The sequence below is a fragment of the Mus caroli genome, unplaced genomic scaffold, assembly GCF_978045245.1.
Source record: "Mus caroli unplaced genomic scaffold, Mus_caroli_1 scaffold_17, whole genome shotgun sequence".
Classification (NCBI taxonomy): domain Eukaryota; kingdom Metazoa; phylum Chordata; class Mammalia; order Rodentia; family Muridae; genus Mus; species Mus caroli.
The window spans coordinates 15,066,979-15,092,900 of NW_028227272.1; the positions used below are offsets into that span (position 1 = coordinate 15,066,979).

Below are 25,922 nucleotides of genomic sequence, written 5' to 3' on the forward strand. Positions count from 1 at the left end.
CAAGGCCATCCGGGTGTCATGGCAACATGGGCAGGAAGCGGCTGCCATGGCAACTGGTGTCCAGGGAAATCTGCTGCCTAGCAACAAGGGCTAGGGCCACTCTAGCTCCTCACAGCACACTCTAGTGTCCCACACTCTCTGTGTGTCTTTGAGTCTGCATCATCCTAGCACTCCCACCCAGTGCAGACTCGGGGCTCCACACAGACCCTCACCCGACCCAACACACCAATCTGTAGGGTATTTAACATGCTAGCACAGCTCACGCGGAACCAACTACGCCACAGTCCTGGGGCTCTTCTCTCCTACTAGATTCCCTCACCTCTCAGGACTCTCTGGAGATCAAGAGCATACAAGGACCGTGGAAAAGGGGGAGGCGTCTTCGGGGCTGTCTGAAAGAAACCAGCCTTCCAGATAGGGCACAGCCCAACAAAGGTAAGGTGATCAGAGAACATTGGGTTTCGGGTTAAGGTAGGCACCTAAGGTCTCAGAACATATGAGCACCTGAAGTGTCCTCAGTCCTTCCACGACTGCTCAGTAACTGTAGCCCACGCTGAGCACTTGGAGCTGTGACCTGAGGATCCTAGCCTGCAGCCTTTGTGTGGTACTAACAGGACAGCATCCTGAGTATCTACTGGGCCCTTACCAAGTCTGGAGACTCAGAATATAGAACAAAGACACCACGACCACCACTGTCAGCTACTCAGGGCCTTTGCTGAAGCTGCTCCTTCATACCAGCCACCCCACTCCAAAGCCATCCAAGGGCCTTCCTGGGCTCCCACCTCTGAGATCATCATATCCTGGTAACCATGAAATCCCAGAAAGGAACCAACAGGCAGAGGGCTTAGAAGCCCCTCCAGGGACCCAAGTGGGCAGCTGCTGAGTGCCTTAGGCCATGCTGGGGCAATTCCAGGCCTCTCCTCTTGTGTGATTGCCAACCTCGGTCTGTACTGAGTGTAGAGATGTATCCCATTCTGGAAAAATGCAGGACTCCAGCTTGTGTGCCAGCTGGGCCCCACCGGAGCTCTCATTGTAGCGCACACCAGCTCCTCCGCCACAGGTTTCAGTGGCCCCTGATGGGTATCCATTCCAGGTCTGCAAGACAACAGGAGACCGGCCGTTAGTCTGTAAGGGACTTCAGCAGACTGAAAGCAGGACTCAGCTAACTCGGGATACAAGTGGCTGGGAAGCAGGAACTGGCTACGGGCAAGCTTGGACTCCAGTACTGATTATGGCAGCTATCAACAGAATTTCTTGGCAAACTTCCTAGGTCTCACTCATCATTCTAGATACCAGAGCTGGAGCAGTGATATGCATTGCAAGAGGCCCTCCTGCTTCAACCTGGACCATCCCTATGGTTTAACAGAAAACTCCGTCATAAACAGAGATAGAAAAACAAACAAACAAACAAACAAACAAACAGGTTTTTATTTGAAGAGTATCTGCTGGGAAGTGATCAAGAATAAAGGAAAACAGAACCAAAGAACCATAGGGGGGGAAAGAAAAAGTCGTCAGCAAAAGGTCTTGTTCTTCTCCAAAACCGCTGCATCCTAAAAAAAAAAAAAAGAACAAGGTACCTTGAAAAGGAAGAGGCACTGAGGGGCTCACAGTGACCTCCAGCAATGAAAAAGTATGACCAGTGAGATTCAAAGTTGTCAAAAAAAATCTTCATGTGTTACATAATCCTTTGGTCAATTATAGGCAATATGTGCTCCCATAAGAATGCACAATAGGACGGAGGGGCAGGAGAAGGGGAGCTGTGATGGGGTGTAAAGTAAGTGACTTAATTTTAAAACATCAGTATTCCTCAAACAGACAGACAGACAGACAGACAATATTTAATACCAAGGATGGAAGTATAATTCAGCGGTAGATGCCTGCTTATCATGTGCAAAGCCCTGGATGTCGTGCTCATCACAGTTAAGAAAATGTCACATCAACTACTTATGCTGTTGGCATCATGATATAACATATCCCTCACCATTGTGCTGGGAGGCCAAGAGTACACCACTGTATGGTCAGTGGAAGACAGTGCGGAGCACGAATACAGAGCCCAGTACTGCAACATGACAATAAATGCCTGTGCTGACTGCTATCACACTTACGATAGGACACTTTCATTTAGTTTAGTGTGCTCTTTGTGTTTGTGGTTTTAAAGGGCTTTACTGTAGAATGAATGCAGCTGGGGTAAGCTGTAGCCGCTCTCTGGCCTCTTGTGCTTTGTGCCTCTCCCCGGCACACTACCTTGCTCTTCTTCAGTCTCACACTGTCCCACTCAGCAGCCAAGGAGCAGCGGGTTCTTCCCATCCAAGCTCCACATGACCCAGCTGTGTAGGATACAGTGCCATCTAGGCTTACACACGTGTGTTTTAGAATGCCAAACTCTTCAGAATGCACCCCATCATTAAATGGCACAAGGCTGTGTATAAAGTGAGAGAGGACGGCTAAGACAGCTCAGCCGAATGCTTGCCAGTGAAGCCTGAGGACCTGAGACTGATCCTGGAAGTTCTGTAGAAAGCCAGGGGTAATGGCTCACAGTCCCAGTCCTAGTGCAGATCTGGTTTGGGTTGACTAGCCAGCTATCCTCCTTTAATCAGAGTGCCCCAGGTCCCAGTGAGAGACACTGTCTCAAACAAAACAACAAAATACGTCTGACAACCTCTTCTAGCTCAATGGACACGAGGCATGCAAGCAGGCAAAACACACATACACATAGAATAAATTATTTGTTTTAAAGTAAGAGAGAGCTGGGACTTACAAGAATTGACATACAAATATCCAAGCCAGCCGGGCTTGGTGGCGCACGCCTTTAATCCTAGCACTCGAGAGGCAGAGGCAGGCGGATTTCTGAGTTCGAGGCCAGCCTGGTCTACAAAGTGAGTTCCAGGACAGTCAAGACTGCACAGAGAAACCCTGTCTTGAAAAAAAAAAAAAAACCAAAAACAAACAAATATCCAAGCCACATAGAAGAAACCCAGAGTTTCAGACAAATGGGGAAAGCAGAAGAGATTTCATCAGTGAAATATTGTACCCCCAAAATGGAACATTGATGGGGTGCAGAGATAACTTAGCAGTTAAAAGCAGTTGCTGCTCTTGCAGAAGACAAGAAGAGTCTGGCTCCCAGTATCCATGGCAGGTGATGCACAACCACCTGTAACTGCAGTTTCATGGGATCCAGTGCTGTCTTCTGGGTCCTGTGTGCCTCTGCACACGTGTATATACACGGGGGGTGGGGGTGGGGGTGGGGGGAGGAACGGAGGGAGGGAGGGAGGGAGGGAGAGAGAGAGGAATAAATAGCAATTAAAAATAGAAAACGAAACAGCTAGGGAGAAGCTCAGGGATGAGATGTTTACCTTGTACGCAAAAGACCCTAGATTGCACTGCGAACAAATAAAGCATGCAGCTTGGCCCCTGAGCACCCAGAACTATGGGCAGCAAGACATGCATCAGCATGGATCTCTAGCGTCAAAGAGGATGTTCAAGCTCATTGGAGTGGCAGCAGAGAACAACCTCAGACTGACATTCCAAACCAAGTCAGTAGCCCCATGTGTCCTGTTAGCTGTCCCGACTCTTAGACATGAGCACCATTATGGTTTAACCCTCTTGAGCATGGCTCAGCAGCAGCTCATTGGCAACTTCACTGGTCCTGAAGGCATAATCAAAGGGGTGAAGTCTCAATGATCTTGGCTGGACACTTTTACTCTGCTAGATCCTCACAGGGACATATAGCAGAGGGCCTTGAACCTGGAGTCTGAATAGCTGCCATTTTGCCAAACGTGATTTCTCCCAGGGCTCGGCTTTTTCCAGAGCCAGCCTTCTGAGAATGAATAGGCACCATGAACATTCCTCCACACAGAGAGGGATAAAAGACATAGTGGCAGAGATTTGGGGGCCAGTGAGAACTGGGCAGAGGCAGGAGTGGCCCACTCTCCTCCCTTCAGGCCCAGCCTCAGCCCCAGCCCATTGTGACCTCCCTGACTGTACCCAGGCCTTTATGACTGTCACCCTGGGTAGACTTGTGAGCCAGAGTGACATCCAAAGTGCCCTCAAAGAGAGTGGCAGGTTAGCCAGGCCAGAGCCTGGACCTGAGGTCAGGAACGGGTCACAGGGACTAATGGAGGGGCCAAAACCCCTGGGACCCTGTGGACACTCTCACCCCCAGCGTCCTCTGGCCCCAGTTTCAAGCAGCCATGGAGGATACCTGGATCAGCCCTGTCAGGGATTTGTAAGGTGTCCCTGTCTGGTCCCTCTTCAGTCCACTCAGTCATTAGAGTCTTCCAGACCTTTCCCAGGTCCAGGGACAGGGAGTGGGAGACCCAGAGTGGGAGGAGAAGCCCCCAGGATGTTTCTGTCAAGCGAAGGAGAGATCCCACGTCGGAGAGCTCGAGAGCCAGCAGGGGCCAGACAAGAAGGGGAGGCTGAGGCAGAGTGGGGCTGGCCCCTACATCCAGGGCATGAGCAGGGGCCACCTAGGCAGGCAGGATCCCCCACCTCAGGACCTAGGCCCTGCCCATGCCCAACACTACCTCCTAGAGGAAAGGCCACAGCTTCATCTAGACCAGCTCCCACACAGCTTCAGGGCAGGACACTGGAATCTGCAGAACAATCCTTTCTGCAGCTGGAGCAGGAGAACCAGAGTCTGGTGAGTGCAGTCCATAGGCCACTAGGCACTAGCTGCTCCTCAGAGCCCCTGTCCTAGCCCACCTGCTTCAGCTTCCTGCCTGAGAAGCAACCAGGACAGGTGACCCCTCCCCACTCCCCTGCTCCCCTCCCCCAGAAAAGGCAGAACCAGGACCTTCGGGAGCAACTGGGGGCCCTCCTGGGGCCAGGGCAGCAGTTCCTACCTCTATGTTCCGAGCACTCAAGCTGTACAGCCCTGGCCTGGGTAAGCGGGAGCACGCATGGACCCATGCAGTCCCGGACCCATTCAGCAGCACCTCCAGCTGTCCACAGCCTTGGGAATGACCCAGGGGCTTTCTCACAGTCTCCCGAGTCAGCCACCTGGCCCCTGGAAGACAGGGCACCTGTGCAGCTGTTGCGGCAGGAGCTCTGCCCAGGGAAAGAGTACTTTGTGCGGCAGTCCCAGGTGGGCCCTGGGGAGAGGGGCTTGGTCTGGGGAGCATGGAGCAGGCTCCTGTGCCCACACACCTCCTCCCCACCTAGAGTGAGCTGCAACAGATCCGATTGTCCTTTGAGAGGAAGAAGATGGCCATTACTGAGGTGCCTGCTTGGCCCGTGGTGGGAGGGAGCCCCTGCTATATCCTGTTCCTTGGGTATGATGCAGGCCCCAATTCCCTGCTCTCAGGTGTGGGATGGTGTGGCCGAGGTACACATGGCTCTGAACAACCAAGCCACCGGGCTCCTGGTAGGTCGTCAGAGGGCCATGGTAGGGATGATGGCCATGAGGGCCAGTGGATGTGGCCCAGTGATGGGCCAGAGGACTAGCTTCACTTCCTCTGCCTCTCAGAACCTCAAGAAGGACATCCGGGGTGTATTAGAGCAGATGGAAGACATTCAGCTGGAGATACTGGGGTGATGCAGGGACCCCGGGCTGAGCCAGGTTGGGATGGGGTGGACCCTTCTCTGATCTTCAGTCCCGCAGAAGGGGTGGTGCCAGGCTGGAGGCAAGGGCTGCGTGGTCCTGATGGTATGCTTCCCCAGGGAGAGGGCCCATTGCCGCACTCAGGCCAGGAAGCAACAGCAAATGATGGAGGTAAGTCCCCACCCCACTCCTGCTGATTCCAGCGTCCCCAACCACAATAGTGCTAGGGAGAGTCTGAGAAATGGACTTCAGGGACCAGGTCTCAGGGCTGGAGCCCAGGGCTTGTCCCTGGAAAGGGAGGGGAAACAGGCACAGCGGGGAAGACCCTACAATGGAGTCTGTTTATGGTGTGTACCTCAGGCTAGGGGCCTGGCCTCCCCCAGGGTTCCGAAAGTACTGAGGACAGGCTCTAACCCAGCCCCCTCCCTGACAGAAAGGCAGGCTACAGATGGGATGTTCCGAGGGCCTAAAGGGCCACCTCTGGTAGGTCACTTTCGGGGCAGGGCCCAGTCCCCCAGGTTCATCCCCACGGGCATTCCCTACCCCTTAACTGCCACTGCCTGCAGGCTGCTGGCCTTGAGGCTGCTGCTGGGTGCTCTGCTGGCCTGCACAGCGGCCTACGTATACGTGGTGGACCCCACACCCTTCGAGGGGCTGGTGCCACCCCTGCTGAGCAGAGCCGCTGTCTGGAAGCTCAGGGCCCTACTGGGTCCCTTCTTGCGCCTCGAAGTGGACGACTTCCTGCCTTTCTAGACCGGAAGCCCAGTGGCCCCAGCAAGGAGAAGGCCAGGTGGCTGGCTCTGTTCCAGGGACCCAGGGGCCTTACTGGTCCTTGCCTACAGCACCACTGCACACAGTCTCTACCAGGAGCTGCAGAGAAGGGTGGAGGAGGGGCTAGTCCTGAGGGCTGGGCCTGCAGCTGGATATACAGTCATGGCACACTTTGCATGTAAGCTTGTTTCCATGGAAACTGGGGCTTTGTGGAGCAGAGGTTTGGGAACTTTCTGAAGCATTCTGGTGGTAGGAGTTTGATGATGGTGGGGCCCCTGCCTCAGTTCCCAGTGTTGGCTTCTATCTGTTCCCAAGTGTATTCTTTCATAAAGGCCTTGGAGCTTGAGGGTGTGGCAGGGTGGCCTTCCCTCGATAACCTGGGGAGTTCGGAGGGTCCTCAATGCTCACTGGACCAGACTCTCCCAGGGACCGTGGAAATGAGAGCCCTGGATCTGCTGACCCATTCCTACCTTGTCAACTCTGCAGGGGCTCTTGACCCCTCAACTGCTGTCCCTGTCTAATTTAGCCTCCTGGCACTGTCCAAGGCTAAAATCAGGGGACTCACATTGCTGGGCAGTGCCATGGAGGTGAACAAAAAAAATTTATTAGGGAAGTTGAGGGAGGGAAATCCTATACAACAGAAAACAGTTTGTGATCTGTCCCCAGATGGGAGACACATAACTGCTGCCCAGAAGTAGCCCCCAGGACACAGCCCCTGTGTGAAAAGAGGAGTTGGCAGGGGTTCTGTTCTGACTCCTCCCAGGGGTATCCAGGCCCACAGGCTTGGGTATTCCCAGAGGTATCACCCTTGGATGCAGAAGACCCAGGTGGGGTCAGAGCAGGCAAGAGGCAGAGACGGGTGGACCAGGTTCATGGTGCACCGAGCTGGCTGGCAGCTCCAGGACTTTAAGGCATCTGTTCAGGGGCTTGGGGTTGAGTGGAGGAGTGCAGTAACCTGCGGTGACCTGAGACCCCCACCCCAGCCCAACCCACAGAGGCCTGGGCTCCCTAGAGGAAGTGGCTTAAAGTGCTTGGAAGGGGTAAGGAGGTTGGGGTGAAGGTCATGCTGGTTCCCAGTAGCTCTGAGGCCACCCCCATTGGGGCACTGGACCCCTGCAGCAGGTGGGGGGACTTCCTGAGGTCACCTGGAGACAGGGTCGTGGGCCCTGGCAGACTGATCAGTCAAGATGTGGCTGGTTGACAGGGAACGGGGCGGGGATCTCCAGGCTACATCCAGCCCAACTCCAAAGCTCTACAGCAACTTGCTCTTCTGGGTCCCCAGAAGACTGTCCATGGCCCTAGAGCCACCTACTAGTGTCCTGTTAGGGACCTGAGAGGCTGGGGAAAAGGCTGGATGCAGCAGAATGTAGCCGACAAATGGTCCCACGGGGGGCCGCCCCAGCAGCCACGCTCCAGGGGGCCCGCAGCGGCGGGTGATCCTCAGGGTGGCCAAGGTGGCATAGGTGGAGGCCAGGAGTCCCCCTAGGCGGACCACGCCACCCCCATCCACGGCTACAGCTGCCAATGCGCCCCCTGTTGGCCGATATCCATGAGAGAGAAGCAGAAAGGTGGAAGTCAGCAGTGGGTAGAACTAAGGGGCCCCAGGCTCTGGATACCTCCCCTTCTTGAAACTCTGGACTTACCCTAGCCCTCTCCAGCCCTGCTCTGAGTTCTTCCTGACACTCCCTAATTCCTCCCTTGGCATATGGCAGGGAAGAAGTATAGTAGTATCTGTAGGGTTCTCAGCCAGACATTGGCCTCACGTGCAGCCTCCACTATATAGCTGCTCCAAGCCCTTTGGTACCTCAGAGTCCCAGGAGGCAGCTGAGGTCCTAGCCTTTCACCAAATACCCTTCCGTTCGGCATGACACAGACTGGGAGTAAGACACCTTTGCAACTCACCAGAAGTCCATTCGTTACCAACTAGGCCTGACTTGGCAATGCCAGCAGAACTGTCCAAGAGGAACATGCCACCCTGCACCAGCTGGCCAACCCCTTTCCTGAGACACTCCCCTGTACCCACAGCCACAGCCTTGCCCAAGGAAAGGCTCAAAATGATTTTTCCTTTTTTTAATAAAATTATAGATATATAGATGTAAATATAAAAACATAGAACAGACACGATGCAAGCGGACGCTGCCATGTGCTTACTCAGGCCCCTGATGCCAGGGGACGAACGGACCCGCCCTGATGTGCTTTCCAGCTGTGCTGGCCAAGCCAGTGCTGGGAACCCGGGATGCTTTGGGGTGAGGACTCTCCAGTTTGGCAGGGAAGGCCTGAGAGAGAGGGAGGGGGCTCTTGGCCCCACTGGTCCCCCAGGCAGCATCTGGCCCCCTCTCTGCTCTGGCCGACCCCACCCCCCATCACCTCCCACAAGAGCATAAAGCAGAAGTTAAGGCTTTGATGAAAGAAGAGTGGCAGCCGAGCACTAACACATCAGACGTGGCACGGCAGCACGGCATACAGACACAGGGACATGAACCCACCAGCCAGGCAAGACACGAACAGAGGGAGCTGGGACCCCTGCTACCGCTCAAGTATCTGTCCGTACGTTCATCTATGCATCCCAACCCGGAGCAGGCCAGGGTTATGCTCCCTGAAAAGCATAGGCCTTGCCAAGCAACAAGCGACCAGCTTTGTCAGTGAAAGGCCATGAGTTAGGAGCAGCTGGAGAACAGGGCTGAGCAACTCATCCAGACAGGAGTGGGTGGGCCCATGGGACTGCTGGGGACTGGCCTTTAGGGAATGAGGGCAATAGGATGCAGGGCTGAGCTTGGCTGATGAAGGAGGCAGTCCAGGTGCCCATCACAGCCCACAGCCTTGGATCCATCTGCCCTGTGAGTACTAGGTAAGTAGATGAACAAACAGGCAGAGGCCGGAGCACAAGCTTGTGGAGGCAAGGCTTTCTTTCCTGTTGACGTGTCCACAGCAGGCTTGGGGAGCCTCCTCCCTGGGGCAGAGAACTTGATAGGGTTGGGGAGCTACTGCGGGGGGGTCCTGGTCCCCGTGGCATCACAGCAGATGAGTGGTGGTCAGTTCTCACACCGAGATTTCATACGTAGTCCCACCCACGCCGGACACCTTCTTAACCAGCGTGTGCCGGGCAGGGCTGGCGTTGGGCCCCAGGGGGCTGGCAGCAGGCCCCAGACGGGCCATGCCTGGGGACTGCCCGTTAAGCTTACTTGGGGGGGTCTTCAGCTGAGGGTGATCCCTGCATCAAAACAAGCACATATACACACATGCACATACAGTGAACACAGTACAATGGGTAGTAGGACACATGTAGGTGTGGACTGGAGCCCTGTGTCCTTGTCCTTAGGATTATGCTGTCACAGGACAGACATTTCCAGAACTGCTGTCACCCTCATGGGTTCATTGATCTCTCCCAGTTGGATCAGCCAAAGAGCAGTGAGCCTGAGCTGCTGGGCCCTCCCTGCAATTGAAATTGGGAAGCCTAGCAGGGGACACACAGCTCTTTCACTAGTCTCTCAGGAAAATCGGGTAACACTCCTATTCCCCGGCCTGGCCAGAGCTACTCCTGTTTCCAGGAGGAATGCCCCATGGAACCTTTGTACCCACACAGCCTAAATAAGAGCCTCCTCCCAGGTCTCACCTGAGACCAAAACAATGAAGCCCATGCTCAGGTGCCTGGCTCCCACCTGCCCTTCCCCACTTTTAAGCATGGAGGCTCCCTGCTAATCTGGGGCTGCATGTTCAATACACGTGTTGTGGTGAGGCAATATCCCCGTCTCAGCATGCTGAGCACGTATCAAGACCAGGGAAGGGACAGCATGCCTGGAAAGGTAGGAGTTCACACATCCAAGTGAAGCTAGCTCTAGGAGTACTCTGAGTGAAGTCTGTGCTGGATCAGCATGCCAATGTCTCTTTCCCACATGCATACTGCACCCAGGGCCAGACCTTTCCAAATGGGGAACTAGGCTCAGCTACCTTGTACTGTCCCTACAGACAACTTAGGGATCTCCAGGATGAGCTGGGAGAGCCAAGTCATGACGGGTCCTACATGGGGAAACCCATCTACACTCCTGGGCACCCACCTCTGCATAGCCAGTGAGGGCTGCCGGTCCGGGAGGTCCGTGTGGATGAAGGCGACAGCCTTGGAGCCCGTGTAGGAGGGCGATCGGGGGGTGCCTGGTGGGGAAGGCAGGCCCTGACGGGCAGGTGACCTATGTGAACCACTGCCAGGCCGGGGTCCTGGGGCATTGTTGTTGGCCTGGTCAGCCTGCAGGGAGGAGGAAGATGTCCGAGGTGCCCGACTCATGGAGCTGGACAACGAGGACAATGATGTCTGCAGGGCAGGATTGCGGGCACCACCAAAGCCAGGCCCGGCCACGAGGTCATCCCTGGAGCCGTAACGCAGGACAGAGCCACGGGGGCCTTCCGTTAACACACTGGCCTGTTGCAGGCTGTAGGAGCTGGGTGTATCATAGACACCAGAGTCGCCAAAGAGTGAGTCAGTCTGGGAGCGCAGCAGCCGTTCACGCTCTTCCCTGTCCTTGCGCTCCTGGATAGAGGCCATGATGGTCCGAGACAGGTTGTCATAGCGCACAGGAGAGGGCTCCCTAGGCCGGGGACCCAGCACAGGGCTGAAGCTGCGGGGTGGGGGCCGAGGTGGATCTGATGGCCCAGGGTGCAGGTAGGGTGAATGGTAGCTGGCCATACCAACAGAGGGGTGTGTGGGGCATGCGTGGCCACTGGGTGAGCCAGGGTTAAGTAGGCTGTCATATGACAGGCTGCCATTTCGATTGGGCAGTGCATGAGGAGCAAAGAGACTACGGTGAGGTGTCGGGGGCCCACCTTCAGAGCGCAGTGGCTGTAAGGTCATGTGGTCCCCACCCCTCCGACTGGCAGCCTTGAGACTCAGGGAGCGCAAGGCACCTGAGAAGGCATCAGTGGTGTTGAGGGGTGGGGAGGGGGGGTAGGGAGGATGCAGACCACCCGGCCCGTGGTCTGGGAGATCCAGGCTGGGCTCAGACACAAAGTCTAGACTGTGGGTGCTGTCATCTGCCAGAGTAAGGGAGTCAGGACCTGGGACCTGTGGAGAACAGGGTATTCTCACTACTGTACACACCTTACCTCTTGCCTGACCTTATAGCACCAAGAACTCTGAGGCTGTGACTACAGCAGCCATGGAAGCAGGGGCCTACTATGCATGGAAGTTGCGACAGAAGAGTTGGCATGGTAATACAAGAATTTATCTCCAAAGGGAAGCTGGTGTGGAGCCTGCTTCTACCCACAATCACTAGCAGGCTGCACAGACCCTTCCTAAGGTGACCAACAGTGGGCTTTGTAGTAAAAGGCCAGGGCAAGTTTCTCCAGACACAAGGTCTATGGTCTTGGGCTTCTCCAAGCCAGAGCAGCCACAGCCACAGCCACAGCCACAGGCAGAGGGGCTTCTTTAGTTTCTGTGACTAGACTTGAGCCACAGGCCCCTCTAATTCCAAAGCCTGTAAGAATAACTTGCCCTGGTACACTCAAGCAGCCTTATAAAATCCTTTGTGGGGTAAAGTCAGTCCTAGGAAGGCGGTGGCACAGGGTGTGCAAAGCCCATCCTTCTAATCTATACAACTCTCCTGCTGGGCAGCACGGCTACCACACTACCACTAGGATTGGACCCTTGTCTGTAGGTGCCCAGGCTCACTCTCACCCAATGACCTACAGTAAGGAGGTTCCCAGGACAGAGCTGGTCTGGGTGTGTGGAACTAGTCTCTCAGGCAACCTCTAGGAGGAGAGCAGCTTTGGGAACACTCAAGAGTTCTGGATCATTCCACAGGCTGCTGCTCCATGTTGCTGACTGTTCCACGGTGATAGACAAAGAAGTACTTAACTGGTGAAAATAAATGTGCTTTCTCAAACAAACCTCCAATTCTTCTGAGGGCTCCCGTGGGCCTCACAGAATGACTAAGGATGGAATTCCAGACATCCTAACTGCTAGAGGGGGAAGCTGCCCTCCTGGCCTGTGGGCAATGCCAGTACAGAAGCAGAGATGCCAGGCCGAGATGGTCTCACCTGCTCCCCTCCAAGAGACCCTAGCTCAGCATACCCACAGGATGCAGTCCTGCCAGCATGCATGTGACACCTCTGTGACAAGTACGGCCTTGTCAGGGGCATAAGCATGGGAACAGGACACCATAACCGAACAAGGCTCTCCCGGGAGACAGACCTTTTCTGGGTCAGATCCCTCCCATAGTAGGGCTACCTTCAGAGTTGGGGTCCTTCCTAGAGGCAGAGTCTGGACTTACCTGCTCATTAGGTCCACAAAAGGGTGTCTTGGGACCAGTGGAGAAGGCTGGCCGGAACTTATACATGGCAGGTGTTGGGGGGCTGGTCCTCTGTACTGATAGGGCACTCTCTGAGAAGAGGGACCACAGTCATGGAGTGAAACAAAAGCCAGCCCATGTCCCTTTCCTCAGCTGCCCTCCACCTCACCAGCACTGCCAGGTCTTGGGGTCTTCAGATCTCTTCCAAAGGTACCAGCCTCTATCTTGGGGGGCAGTGGAGGTCCCAGGTCCAGAGGTTTCTCATCCAGCTGGTCTAGACTGCCCTTGGACTAAGGAAGAGGGAGCAGTAGTGGGTGAAGTCTTAAGACAGAGTTTCTCTGTTTTGCCCTGGCTGTCCTAGAACTCACTTTGTAGACCAGGCTGGCCTTGAACCCACATATCCACCTGCCTCTGCCTCCCGAGTGCTGGGATTAGATATGTGGCTCTAATATCCATCTTCCTGTGGCTTTGGACACATGCATAAAGTGTTCCCAGTCCCTCTACCTCTTCTTCCTGTCCCCACCCCTACACCCAACAGTCCCACTCACACACCATTACTGTTCCAGTCCAGAACCCCACCTTGCTGCGGCCAGCTTTCAGCCCATTGTCGCTCAGTTTGACCTTGAGGGGCACAGCTCGTTCCAGGAGCTCAGGTCTCAGGAAGGGTGGCTTGAGGCTCACTGAGAGTGGCATCCTGGGGGGTTCCACCACATACCTGTGCCAGGGTAGAAAGGGTCAGTGGCCGGACAAACAAGCCAGAACATACAAAGGCAGGGCCAGCCCCACCTAGCCAGAGCAGAAAGGAACCAGGCTGAGGGTCCGAGGCTGCCCACCCCGCACCCAGAACAGGCCTCTTGTCCCCCTGCCCAGGCCGGGCCTCACCGGGGCGCCAGGGGACTGCATAACACGTGCTCCACGTTCCCATAGCAGCCTCGGGTGAAGGGATTCACACCCCCGCGGAACTTCCCAGTCACCTGTGGACATGGGTCCCCTCAGCCAGCCTGACCACCCAGAACAGGCAGGGAGACAGGCAAAGGTAGGTGGGGTCCTTAGAAGTGTTCTTCATGGGAGGCAGTATGGGCAAATCGGGCCCAACGGTGCCCCTATACCCAGGGTATCCTTGCCTGCCCTTGCAGGAAGCTATAGCATTCCCAGACCTTGAGTTGTTAGTGGCTGCAGTGTCCATGGGTCACAAGTATGCAGCCGGATGGGCAGCCATGGCCCCACACCAAGCCCCTCCTCCCACAGCCATCTAAGCAACCTCACACTAGGGTTCCTGAGGCCCAGCCCACAGGGTTTGCACCTGCTCATTGGTGGTGCGGCCCCGCGTGACCAGTACCACGTGGAAGCCAGTGAGGCCGATGACAGGAATGAAGAAAAGGCCAGCCACACACATGACAGCCATGCTGGCCTGTTAAGGCCAACAGCTGAGGCAAGAACATGAAGACCCCCCTCCCCCCACTACAGTGACAGTTCTGTGGCCCCCTCTCGCCTAAGCACAGCGACTCTCCCGGAAGACCCCATGTACCCACTGACCCCCCAGGATATGCTGCTGAGGGCTGGGCCACGTGAAGACAAGGATACGTGATGGTGGTGTGGGCGGCTCCTAGCCCCTCTGAGTGATTGAGCACATACAGCAGGCCGAAGGCCACCACCCCCACCATGTGTGCGCTGAGTGACAGCAGGAACAGGAAGAAGTAACGGTAGTTGCGGCGTCCAATGCAGTTGTTGACCCAGGGGCAGTGATGGTCAAAGTCCTGGCAGGGGCAGTGTGTCAGAACGCATGGAGGGTAGGACCTGGGCACAGGGACTGGTGCGGGGAGGGGCAGGGGTGGTCACCTCCACACAGTTGTCACAGACGCTGCAGTGTGAGCAGCGCGGTGGACGGTAAAAGTGGCACGTTGCACACCACTTCATGCGGACCTGGATGCCCCGAACATCCACATTCTTGTACAATGGGGCCCGGAAGTCATCCTCCTTGTCCTCGTCCTCGTCCGCTGGACATCAGGACCAGTAGGGTGGCAAGAGTACAGGGAGATGAGTTTCCTAGCTGGAGAGGACCTCTCTAATCTCTGCCCAGCCCACCCACTGTGAATCCCCAATCAGACACTTACACTCTAGTGACAAGAAGCAGATGAGCTGCCCCATACAGGGCCCTACCTCGGGGGAAGACTCCAGGGTCCATGAAGGTAGCCATACTGAAGTTGGCCAGGACAAAGAGGAAGAGGATGCCATTGTAGACAGGAATAGCTGGAGACACAGCTCTTGTCAACCATGGGCACCTGCAATGGACAATGGGCAGAGAACCAGGGATGTGAAGGAGGTAAGGTCAGAATTTTGAGACACAGCCATATGTATGCTTCTGGGACTACCAGGCCACTGCTAGGCAGGCACACAAGCAGATAGATCTTAGCTATCACTATGCCTTGGCTGTGTCCATTTGCTCAGTGTAAGCTCCCTGCACTAATTCCAACCCTGGAAACCCCAGGGCTACTGTCCAGAACGTAAGTCACAGCTGAGGAAATGACTCCATTATGAGAGGTCCATTAGCCTAGGGCACAGGATTGGGGTGGCCACACAGCTAAGCCAACGTACCGGCAACTTGCCCAGGCTACCGTACTCCTGAGGGACCCAGACAGAGTGGGAATTCATTGGCCAGTATGCTACCCAGAAGCTAGAGTCAGGCCATGCCAGAGCTGTGCAGACAGCAGGGCACTTGCCGAGGTATGGAGAGGCACAACCGTGCTTCAGCCAGTGCTGGGCACATCCTCCTTTGTTCTGTAGGATGCAGCTCTAGTCCTGGCAGACCCTGCTTTTGGGTTTGTTACCTTGTTTGCCAGGTGGTAGCACAGGAGAGCTAAAACGCTGGAAAAGCACACGCTCTACCGTCCGATCTCTCACCAGCCCACAGCACTTGGAGCCAAGGCTTCCTTTCTGACCCCATTTCCCAAGAAGCCTTCCAGAAGGTGTATCTCTGTAACTTCACAGTAAGAGCTCTGCACATCTGCCTCTGTCCTCACAGGTCCTCACCAGAATCCCCTCCACAGAGACACGCAGAGCCCTGACTCTGCAGTGGCTATATAAGTCCACCCTGAGTTCAAGGAGCTCCTCTGGTCTCAGGGGTCTGTGTTTCCTTCTGTGTCACTGGCTGCTGAGACAGGTGGGGAGGTACACACAGGGGTTTAATTTCCTGCCGGTGTTTGGCCATTTGTGGAGCCAGACCAGTGGGGCTTCCCTCCCGGTTGCCCTGACCGCAAAATGGAGTGATGGTGGCCACCTGCAGAGCCTGCAGCTACCCGCCACCGGAGTGCACAGTCCACACTGTGCGCCCACGCCTGCCTTGGCCAGGAGCCAGGCCCGCCGCCCCAGCAACCACCTCCATGGCAGCAGAACTATTTTTAGTGGAAAGCAAGAGGCTATTTAAAGCTCCTGCTTCCCACGGCAGCACCCTCTATGGGGCCACCAGCCATGACACCCCATCTTCTTTCCCAGACCAGCATGGACATACAGCATGACAATACAGGCCACACCCATGAGGGTCCAGCAGGAGAGGGGACCCAATCTGTAGCCTGGAACGTTCACTCTACATTCCCCATCTCTGACACAAACAGCACAGACAGCATGTCTGTGCCCTCCAATCCATGCTGTTCAGCTACAGTGGCACCCTACGATGAGACTCACAGCCCAGCGGTGAAGCACTTGGTAGGTAGGGAGAGACCTCTGAGTGAAGCAGTCAGGCCTTCTAGGGATGGGGTGCCCTCTAGCCTGACTTGGGTGTCCGATGAGAGGGGTTAGTTCCACACTGGTACAATGTGAAAATTCAGACCTCATGCTACAAAGTCAAAAGCATAATGTCAAAGCTAGTGAGTGCCACCTGCAGAAGTAGTGAGGGATGCAGGGATGCTGTAAAGAGGAGAGACAGGCGTGAAGGAAGCAGGTGGGGGTGTACATGGGAAGACCAGGCTCGGATAGACTCGGGTTCTTCCTCGCCATAAAGTGGACACAACTGCTGTCCTTCTCATAAACAAGAAGCTGAAGACCACAGGCATTGGGGCCAGGCTATCCCCTAGTTATCAGTTGGGCTAGGCTCGGAAGTACTGCCTATGTATAGAAAGGGGATGATAGCTCCCAGGACTGGAGTTATCCAAGCCCGGCAGCCTGTATTTCTGTATTGCCTCTCTAGCTCCTTAGCAGACCACATGGGCTAGACAGCTGCCCTGAGTGAGATGTGTGAGGAGCAAGGGGGCAGTCCTGAGCTATGTTTGGCAGTTTGCACTGGTAGGGCACCTCAGTGGTATTAAGGTACTGGACAACCTCTGTACAACATGAGCAAGCACCACCTGCATAAACATAGCAGGGCCAGCACGCACACAGGCACGCACACACACACACACACACACACACACACACACGCCAGCTATGTGTCAGGGGGCCTGATACACTTTGAGCTGGAGTCCAGTCACTGTCCTTGTCTCTAAGCTCCTAAGGCTTGACCTGGGTCCTCTTTGGGTGCTGGATAAGGTCCACACTTAGAAAGCCTGTGTGCAAGGACAGGGTTGTGGGGGAGCACAGCACAAACTGGCACATGCTGAAACTGGGCACACAGGCATGCGCTACGGCACATACACAAAGGCACAGAAGCACAAACTTACAGCTCACAACCATAGGAAAGCACAACTATTCCACATGAGTGAACTACGCACAGCTGCAGACACACGTACACACAAGAAGACTTGCATGTAGACACTGTGGGCCCACACACCATCTAGACATACCTGCACATTTGCTCATGCCCAGAGACATGTGGATGTGGGCACTTGTGAAGACACCCATGTGGTACCCTCCTCTCAGGTTTGTATAACCCAGGTCAGCTGCCTACTACCACGGGACTCAGGCAAGCCTCTGTGTGCTTCCCATTGCCCTGCGCACATGGCAAACATAAGCATACACAAGGACCACTGAAGCCTGAAAGGATGTGTGAGGACACACAAAGAAACAGGAGAACATTCGAGGACATGCCAGCTTTCCCAAGGGATGTTGCAGGAAGGAGCACTAGGTACTTGTGTGCTTAGTCCTCTACTTAGTTTTAGTGCTTGTCTGTAGAGTCCATTCTCTGCAGCCTGGGCCTATGAGACACACCTGGCCAGCCCCACACTGCTTCCAGGGGGCCAGCTGGAGCAGGGGGGCCTGTACAGGCATCTGGCCTTCAATGAGCAGGCAGGCTCCGACCTGCTTCGTTCCTAAAGACTCGTTGCTGGTTGGCTCAAGCCCTGAGGAGGACTGGGTATGTGTGTGCGAGTGCACACATGTGTTCCTAGTATGGGCTCCGAGCACCTAAAGTCTTTTTTTTTTTTTTTTCCGTTTTTTGAGACAGGGTTTCTCTGTGTAACCCTGGCTGTTCTGGAACTCACTCTGTAGACCAGGCTGGCCTTGAATTCAAAAATCCGCCTGCCTCTGCCTCCCAAGTGCTGGGATTAAAGGCGTGTGCCACCACTGTCTGGCCCACCCAAGGTCTTAAGATGCATCCTGAGCAACAGTAACTCAGGCAAGAACACAAGCCATCATTATGTGCCCCACCCAAGTGGAGGTCTGAAGGCCCACGTAGGCCAGCAGAGAGACACCACCCAGTAAGGGGGTGACTTCAGGGACAGAATATCTGCCAAAAGCCAAATGTGGAATGGAAAATTTTTACTCAGACATTTTATTTTAATCAAGTTCTTCATTAACACTGTCTAACATCACTGCCCTATGGGGCACCCAGGGCCACCAACAGCAGCCACTCGCCCTCATCCAAGGACATCCAAGGCACTCTGGAGAACTAAGCAACTACACCTACCTATGTTATCCCTAGACATTTGGACAGGAAGAGTAACAGGCTCAGAAGAGCAGGACACCCTAGCAGGAAAACTCACAGTTTTCAAACCTAGTCTCCCTCCCATGATGCTCCAGTCCCCAAGGCTATGAGGGGCCAGAACCAGACTGTCTACTGTCCCAGTCTGGGCTTTTTTTTTTTTTTTTTTTTTGATTTTTCAAGACAGGGTTTCTCTGTATAGTCCTGGCTGTCCTGGAACTCACTTTGTAGAACAGGCTGGCCTCGAACTCAGAAATCCGCCTGCCTCTGCCTCTGGGATTAAAGGCATGCACCACCACGCCTGGCTCCCAGTCTGGGCTTCTAACTGTTACACAGAGAGCTCAGGCCCTCCTGAATCCAGCTCTAACACTCTAGGTGCCCAAATGGCCTAACACAGCTCTAGGTTTAGCCATCCCCAGCCTCCGCCATACATGTCCTTTTGAAAAGTGGATTCTCCTGGCCTGGAGGAAGCCTTTGGACCCATCCTAACACCAAACCCAACCTCACACTGTACCACGGAGAGAGATACACATGCCAGCACAAGGCTGGGAGGGTTCCGGAAAAGGAGCTCACTCTCCCATCACCTCCAGGAAGTTCATCCCAATCTCACACCCTGCCTACCCCCAGTCTGTTCTAGAAAAGCCTGAATGTCTGCTGGGCCAATTACCCTCTTGGTGAGTGGAAAGGAGCCCCTGGTCCTTCAGCCCTTGGGCTCCCTTTTTTTTTTTTTTTTTTTTTTTTTGGTTTTTTGAGACAGGGTTTTTCTCTGTGTAGCCCTGGCTGTCCTGGAACTCACTCTGTAGACCAGGCTGGATTCAAACTCAGAAATCCACCTGCCTCTGCCTCCCGAGTGCTGGAATTAAAGGCGTGCGCCACCACCGCCCGGCTGGGCTCCCCTTCTTGACTGACCCGATTCTCCTCGGCACCTTGAGAGAAGCAGTTCAGACTCACAAAGAGGAGATCTAAGGGTCACTTACGCCAGGTAAAGTTTCAGGACCTGATATAGGCCCCAAAGGTATACTGAGGGACCACTTCCTTTTCTTGGTGTCCGAGGTGCCAGTGGACAGGGCCAGAAACAGGGCAGGAGGGAGGCACTGAGAGGATAGGGATCCTATCTTGAAAAAGACACCTACTCCAGGCTGGCCACCAGACCTGCCTGTACCCTGGCATTGCCCAAACAAGCACAGCTGTCCAGCAGAGCCTCTTCTGAGAACAGAGCCACCTGAGTGGTGTAGACAGGTCAGCAATACCCACATCTCAGGAACTCATCCAAGGGGCAGATGAGGATGCACACAGACTGAACAGGGCCCCAGTCATGCCAACTGCAGAGCCAGTTCAAGTCAGAGTGGCTGTCCCTTAAAGAGAACCCCGAACCTCAGGAGCACCCACACGCACGGCCCCAGAACTCTAGCTTCAAGAACACAGAGGAAGCACTGCCCAGAAAAAACGGTAGCAACCTCAGAGACCAAAGCTTGAGGCAGAGTCAAGTTTCCACGAACCACCTGGGTCCTCTGAATCCTCTGAAACTACTTACATTCTCTGAGGAGAGAAAGCAGGGGGAGAGGATTTTAATCTCTCTTAAAACTGTGATTCCCATATTGCATGTCTTAATTTTAGAGTTATGTTAAAAGACATCGAAATGTCCCTGTGACACCCTCCCTGCACTGAAACAGAACCCCACTCAAAACCTCTGGAAGACCGAATTTTCCAAGATATGTCCCCTCCAGTCTTAGCTCCCCAAGCCCTTCCTTAGTCCACAATCCACAACATCTGAGTGACAAGAACACACAGGCTTTCTCTGGAGCCAGAAATAAGCCCGTCCACACAGGCCTTTTTTAAACTTGCTCTTTGCAGCCAGTGGCACATACCCAACCCCAGCCTCCAGGTAAGGACTCTCCTCCCACAACAGGCACTGAATTCAGACTCCTACAAAGGCTGCTATATGTTCCTACAAAGTGGAAAGGGTGGCTCAGGCTCACTTACACCTGGGACTGTCACACCTGGAAACAAATGGCCATCACTTTGGTCACCTGAGTTGTGTCAAGGCTTTGGAATTGTAGAAAGAAACGAGTGGTCCGAGAATCAGAACCCCATGATCTATGAGCCAGCCCGGGGCAAGAAATTGAGGCTGCCTAGTGCCAGGCTGGCAAAGAGTGCTCCCTCCCCACGACTGGTAGCCTAGCCTCTGAGGTCTTTTGTGCTCCAGACCTAGAAGTGTAGGATAGAAGCCTCTCAGTGTTGTGTTCAGGGAGGGCTGAGGGCCTTGAGTAGGCTGGAGTGGCCAGTCACGGCTGTGGGGCAGGCCACACCTACGCTGAGAAACACAGAAATAAGTTGATTTTACATGCTGGCCGCGACGAGGGGGCTCACAGCTCCTACTCCCCCCTCCCCCGCTGGGAAGGTTGGTGTCTGTAGGTGACACGCGTCCCCCTTCAAAGCCCCGAGGGAATGAAAGGCTGCAACCACACCCAGGGCCTGCTAGAACGCTCAGAGGCAGGCATTCACCTGTCCGTGCTCCCGGGACGCAGCCCCTCGCCGCAACCTGCTAACCCGCCCAGCCCACCGCGGGCCCCGTGGGGCACGTGCGGCCCCTCAGCTCCCACCCCTAACCTCCCTACCCCCACCCGCTGCTACCAGGCTCTGGACCCGGCGCCGACTCACGTGAATACGAAGAAGAGTGTGCTGGAGCCAACCAACAGCGCGGCGGCCGTGGCCACCGGGATGTACTTGGCGGGTTTGAGGCGCGTCCCGGGGCTGCGGGGCATCCTGGGCGCCGCGCCGCCGCATCCCTCCCCGGGCCGGGCGGGCGGGGCCGGCCGGGTCGGGCCGGGGTCGGGCGCGCGGGCTGGACGCGGCGCAGGATCCGCCGCAGCGGCAGTGGAGGAAATCCCACCCCACGGGCGGCGGCGGCGCGCTGATGTCAGCGCGCCCCTTAAGGTGGACCCGGCGGCAGGGCCGCGGCGGGGGCGGGCTGAGGGTGGAGCGCCGGGCGGCCAACTCCTCTTTTGCGGGGTAGCCCGACGCCCCACGCACGCGCAGCGCCCATCTGGACCGACGGGACAACGGGAAGCATGTTCTTTTTCTCTTTCTTGTCTGTCTCTTCCTTTCTTTCTTTCCTTCTTTTTTTTTTTTTTCCTTGCTACCGCAGGCCCTAACCCGGGAGCTCTCTTGGGCCTACATGCTCTCCAATCACAGTCCCGGGACAGGCTGAAGGTCCCCTGGCAGTCACTGGGGTGTGAGCGAGATTTCTATGACAAGGTAGGGGTATCATGGTTATCCAAACCTTAGCCAATTCTCAGCCCTCCACACACTAAGAGTTAGGTCACCGAGTTCCTCTGCGTCCTGGCTCAGGCCGCAGGCTTGATTGAGGCCGTGTGTAAGTGACCTAGGAACACCTTTGGAAGGCTGATGTCCTAGGGAAAGAGACTGTACCCTGCTCTGGCCTTGACTAGAAAGGCTGCGCATGCTCACCACCCGCAAGCAAGCCCACCTGCCCGCGCCAGGACGCAGCTGTTTAAGGTGGACCGGCCCTCTAAGGATGCTGCAGGCATCTGCATTGGCTTCCCCTAGCAGATCAGTTTTAATGTTTTGAGTAAGAACGTGGTCAAACTCCACTGCTTGCCTTAGCCACTCCACAAGGCAGCAACATTTACTTTGGAAGCCTATTCAGGGCCTGGACAGGGTGCTGGCTGGAGATTCCCCCAGAGCCGCCCCCAGTCCGGAGGCTCTTCTCCATCGTCCACCCCTCCCCAGACCAAGATAGTGGGAGCCTTCTTCCCTTGGTTGCTGCTATCTCCTTCTGTAGAGCCATAACCCAGAGTCCCGCAGCCACTTCCTCCCTACAACACTGCTTGTAGGCCTGGGACTCCTTGGATCGCCCACAGCTCAGGGTTGAGTGCCTTAATGTAGAAACAGCTTTTCAACAGCATAAACAGTGATAGATTTTCTCTTAGATTTCTGCCTGTTGGTCATTCCATGCCAGAAGACGTAGCTCAGGGTCTTCCAGTGTTGATAAGATAGCAGTGATGTGACCTCACAGTGGAGAGCAGAGTGGATACAAACTCCTTTCGGCTCTCAGGTAAGTATCCAGCTGGCCCTCTGCATTAGGCACACAGTTCAGTTAAATTCACCCGACTTTAATCTTGTCCTACAGCTCCTAACATAGAACGCTCAGAACCTCTAGGGCCCACAGGAGGCTCCATGACTCACAGCTCCCCCACTGCAGAGTTCCTTTGGGATTAAGTCTACTCTCATGTTGTATGTAGGGTACCAAGGCAGCCACACTACTGCCACAGTCTCGTAGGAAAATAGCAAACACTGGTCGTGGAGACTTCAGAACAGTTTTAGGTGGGGCAGATGTAGCGGCTGAGGCCAGAGCCCAGAGTGATATGGTACCTTTCTTCCTGAATAGGGCTGGCAAGGCAGCAAGGAGCCACTGGAACACAGCCTAGGAGAGTCGAAGAGGGCCTGAAACAGGAATGTAGAGTGGCAGCCAGCGCAGTGGAGAGACTGAGATGGAGGTATAAAGCAGCACTCCCCTCATCAGCGCTGACTTCCCATGCTTTCAGCTACCCACAGCCCAGTTATTAAATAGAAGTCCATAAATAATTCAGATTTGTGTACGATTAGCTGGGTATGGTGACTCATGTAATGCCAGCCCTTGGAAGAGACAGGGAGACTACCAGCCTTGGCTACACAGTGAAACTCATCTCAAAAGCTAAAAAGCTGGATGTGGTGGTACATATCTTTAATCCCAGCAGAGGAGAGGCAGAGATAGGTGGATCTTAAGTTTGAGGCCAGCCTGGTCTACATAGTGAATTCTAGGCTAGCCAAGCTATGTAACAACAAACTAAAATGGTCAGGATGCAGCACAGTTTGGTAGAATGCTGGCCTATTAAGGCACGGCACCTCAGGGCTTAGGATCTTAAATTCAAGGTTATCCTCAGCTACACAGCCAGTTCAGGGCCAGCCTGGGCTATGAGGCTATCTCACACTAGCCATTTAATAACTGTACTATGCTGCTCTCATCAGCCTTGGGTGTGAACTCCTCAGCTTCCCTATTTCCTCATTTGACACCCTGTAGCTTTCTTGTGTCTCAGTATCCCCAAAGTGCAGCAGCAGTGATGCCAGAGGCCCTGTGAAGCGAACTTAGGAACCTGTGCCTGTACCATATCCCTGATTCTATTGCAGTGTATCTAGCTTCATTACTGTGAACCTTCCACTATGTCAACTTCCAAACTTGCCACAGGTGTGTATGCACAGTAACACACAGGGCTTGGCACCCCCTTAAGTTTACAGCATCTACTGGGAGTCTTGGAATGCCCCCATGGATAAGAGGGTACTACATCTGTTTCTTTTTCCTTTTTCTTTTTTGGTTTTTCGAGACAGGGTTTCTCTGTATAGTCCTGGAACTCACTTTGTAGAACAGGCTGGCCTCGAACTCAGAAATCCGCCTGCCTCTGCCTCCCGAGTGCTGGGATTAAAGGCGTGCACCACCACGCTCGATACATCTGTTTCTTACAGTCTTAAAGCCTGTTAAGACTCCACCCTACTTGGCTGTCTCTGCTTCAGGATATACTACCAGGCTAGGTACCTGTTGATGTCCTCCAAACTGTTGTCAATGGGGCACTCAAGACTTGAAGCAATGGATGTCTTCCTTGGCTACACCATCTATAGTATGAACCTCTTCCTTGAATGTACATCAGAATACAACCTGAGCACAGGACCGCAGTGTCCCTTAGCCAGTTTGGAGGGGGGTTTCTGTATTTGCAGAATAGAAGGAAACCTTCTGGGTCTGACTCCAGGATTTATGCCATGAGAGCCATCACAGCCATCCTCCTCTACTGCCAGATACATGGGGAGAAATGCCAAACACTGGTCATAGGAAGAGACGTCCTACTTAGAAAGTCCTCTCCCTAAGGGCATTTACCCAACTCAAAGGTTCATTTGCCTGTTACTACAAGGTAAAGGGTACTTGAACCTGAATCCTCAGTCCAGGGCCCGTGGACAGTTCTTCCAAGAAGTACACTGAAGGCCACCTGTAGCCAATGTCTCGATTCTACTACATCAGGCCCCACTGCATATACATATCTCTTCCTGGGATGGAGAAAACCAAGAAACAGCCTTTAGTTGGCTTTTAGAGACCAGCTTGGGGAATGAAAAGGTACTTTCACAGAAATGGGCAATGAGGGGAGGTGTGAATATGATAAAGTACAATATGTCTATATGGAAATGTCACCATGAAAACTGACTTTGAATGCTAAATTTTTTTTTAAAGCTTTAAACTGGACTGTAGTGGCACACACCTTTAATCCCAGCAGGCAGATCTTTTGAGTTTGAGGCCTGCCTGGTCTACAGAGAGAGTTCAAGTACAGCCAGAGCTACACAGAGAAACCCTGTCTCAAAAATAAAAAAAATAAAAAAAGAGAAGGAAGGAGAAAGCTGGAGGGAGGAGAGAAAAGGGGAGGGGAAAGGAGAAAGGCAGGCAGGCAGGCAGGCATTTGTAAGCACACCCTGCAAAGGACAAGGTCAGACATAATAGGGTCAGTTTAGTAAGGCGGGCGTCAACAGATAAATAGCCAGACTCTGGTAGGTGTTACTGGCAGTCTGCTACAAAGCAAGAGTAGGTCCTGTTAATGCACTCAGACCCCACCATGGCTCTTTGCCCTGTGAGAGATGGGGCTGCCGAAGCTCCTGAGCCCACAATGAGTCAGGTCAGGGCTTTCGTTTGCCTGTCTGTATATATGCACATTATCATTTGATTTGCCTAGAAAGAAGGTGCCTAATTCTCTGAAGCTTCAGTTAATTGTGAGCTTAAAACTGAACTCAAATCCTCTACAAAAGCAGTAAGCATTCATAACTGATGAGCCATTTCTCTAACCCCACATAAGGCAGGTTTTATTCAAGTAGTCCCTAATCCTAACAGTGCTGAGTTTAGAATTCAAGGTCCAAACTTCTAGAGTGCTATTTGAAGATGTGTTGGGGCATCTAATGGCTTCCAATAGGAGAGTGTAGGGCTAGACTCAGTTACACTATGGCACAGTACCATGGTGGCCTTTCCCTCCACTGAGCTTGGAGCTACTCTATTAACCACAGCCAATCAAAACCAGTTTTTCCTATAGCCAGATGTTTAGCTACCTACCACCTCCCTTCACCAAGATGAAAGCACTTAATAGTCTCCCTTCACCCCTCTCTCTCACACACACACCCTATACAACAGCACAAAGCAATAGTTCTAGCAGCAAGGAAGCAGCCCACCTTGGCCCTGAATGCCAGTTGCAGCCACACACAGACACCCTGTGGCCTCCAGCACCAGCCGGTACCGTAGTATCTGGTCCCTAAGAGCCACAGAAGAACACACCATTTTGACAAACTGGTTTTCTCCTAAGAGAAAATCAGGCTGGTACACAGGTGGCCAAGGAGGGCTCCAGGCATAGACACCTTCCCCACCCCTCACATAGCCTTGTCAGCTGGTCCAGGTTTT

At 54.2% G+C, this 25,922-nt stretch overlaps 2 protein-coding genes and 1 long non-coding RNA gene across 8 annotated transcripts; 2 read left to right on the top strand and 1 right to left on the bottom strand.

The window, feature by feature from the left end:
• The first annotated feature begins 4,050 nt into the window (after positions 1 to 4,050).
• On the top strand, positions 4,051 to 6,492 carry Ccdc188 (coiled-coil domain containing 188). 4 transcript variants are annotated; one of them, XM_021184992.3, is made up of 9 exons: positions 4,051 to 4,639; positions 4,775 to 4,882; positions 4,982 to 5,083; positions 5,161 to 5,217; positions 5,303 to 5,362; positions 5,465 to 5,529; positions 5,659 to 5,710; positions 5,973 to 6,022; positions 6,106 to 6,368. In XM_021184992.3, exons 1-9 carry the CDS (start codon positions 4,112 to 4,114, stop codon positions 6,290 to 6,292), a joined length of 1,209 nt encoding a protein of 402 aa, XP_021040651.1. In that variant the 5' UTR covers positions 4,051 to 4,111; the 3' UTR covers positions 6,293 to 6,368. The 4 variants fall into 4 exon arrangements, with proteins under 4 accessions (XP_021040651.1, XP_085688185.1, XP_021040650.1 ...); XM_085832059.1 differs by lacking the exon at positions 5,973 to 6,022 and having other exon boundaries at positions 6,106 to 6,492; XM_021184991.3 differs by having other exon boundaries at positions 4,775 to 5,083.
• Positions 6,493 to 6,887: 395 nt separating this feature from the next.
• On the bottom strand, positions 6,888 to 21,356 carry Zdhhc8 (zDHHC palmitoyltransferase 8). 2 transcript variants are annotated; one of them, XM_021184990.3, is made up of 11 exons: positions 21,101 to 21,356; positions 14,749 to 14,870; positions 14,428 to 14,585; positions 14,173 to 14,345; positions 13,892 to 13,994; positions 13,471 to 13,562; positions 13,168 to 13,303; positions 12,758 to 12,878; positions 12,571 to 12,680; positions 10,366 to 11,363; positions 6,888 to 7,843 (listed from the first exon to the last, which is right to left on the bottom strand). In XM_021184990.3, the coding sequence occupies exons 1-11, from the start codon at positions 21,202 to 21,204 to the stop codon at positions 7,633 to 7,635; spliced, it is 2,328 nt and encodes a 775-aa protein (XP_021040649.1). In that variant the 5' UTR covers positions 21,205 to 21,356; the 3' UTR covers positions 6,888 to 7,632. The 2 variants fall into 2 exon arrangements, with proteins under 2 accessions (XP_021040649.1, XP_021040648.1); XM_021184989.3 differs by having other exon boundaries at positions 6,888 to 9,521; positions 21,101 to 21,350.
• A 107-nt stretch (positions 21,357 to 21,463) lies between these two features.
• On the top strand, positions 21,464 to 25,760 carry LOC115029561 (uncharacterized). Of its 2 annotated transcripts, XR_015045670.1 has the most exons (4): positions 21,464 to 21,697; positions 22,393 to 22,517; positions 22,851 to 23,687; positions 23,828 to 25,760. It is a non-coding gene; the product is annotated as an uncharacterized LOC115029561 (long non-coding RNA). The 2 variants fall into 2 exon arrangements; XR_003835121.2 differs by having other exon boundaries at positions 22,851 to 25,760.
• Positions 25,761 to 25,922: the final 162 nt, after the last annotated feature.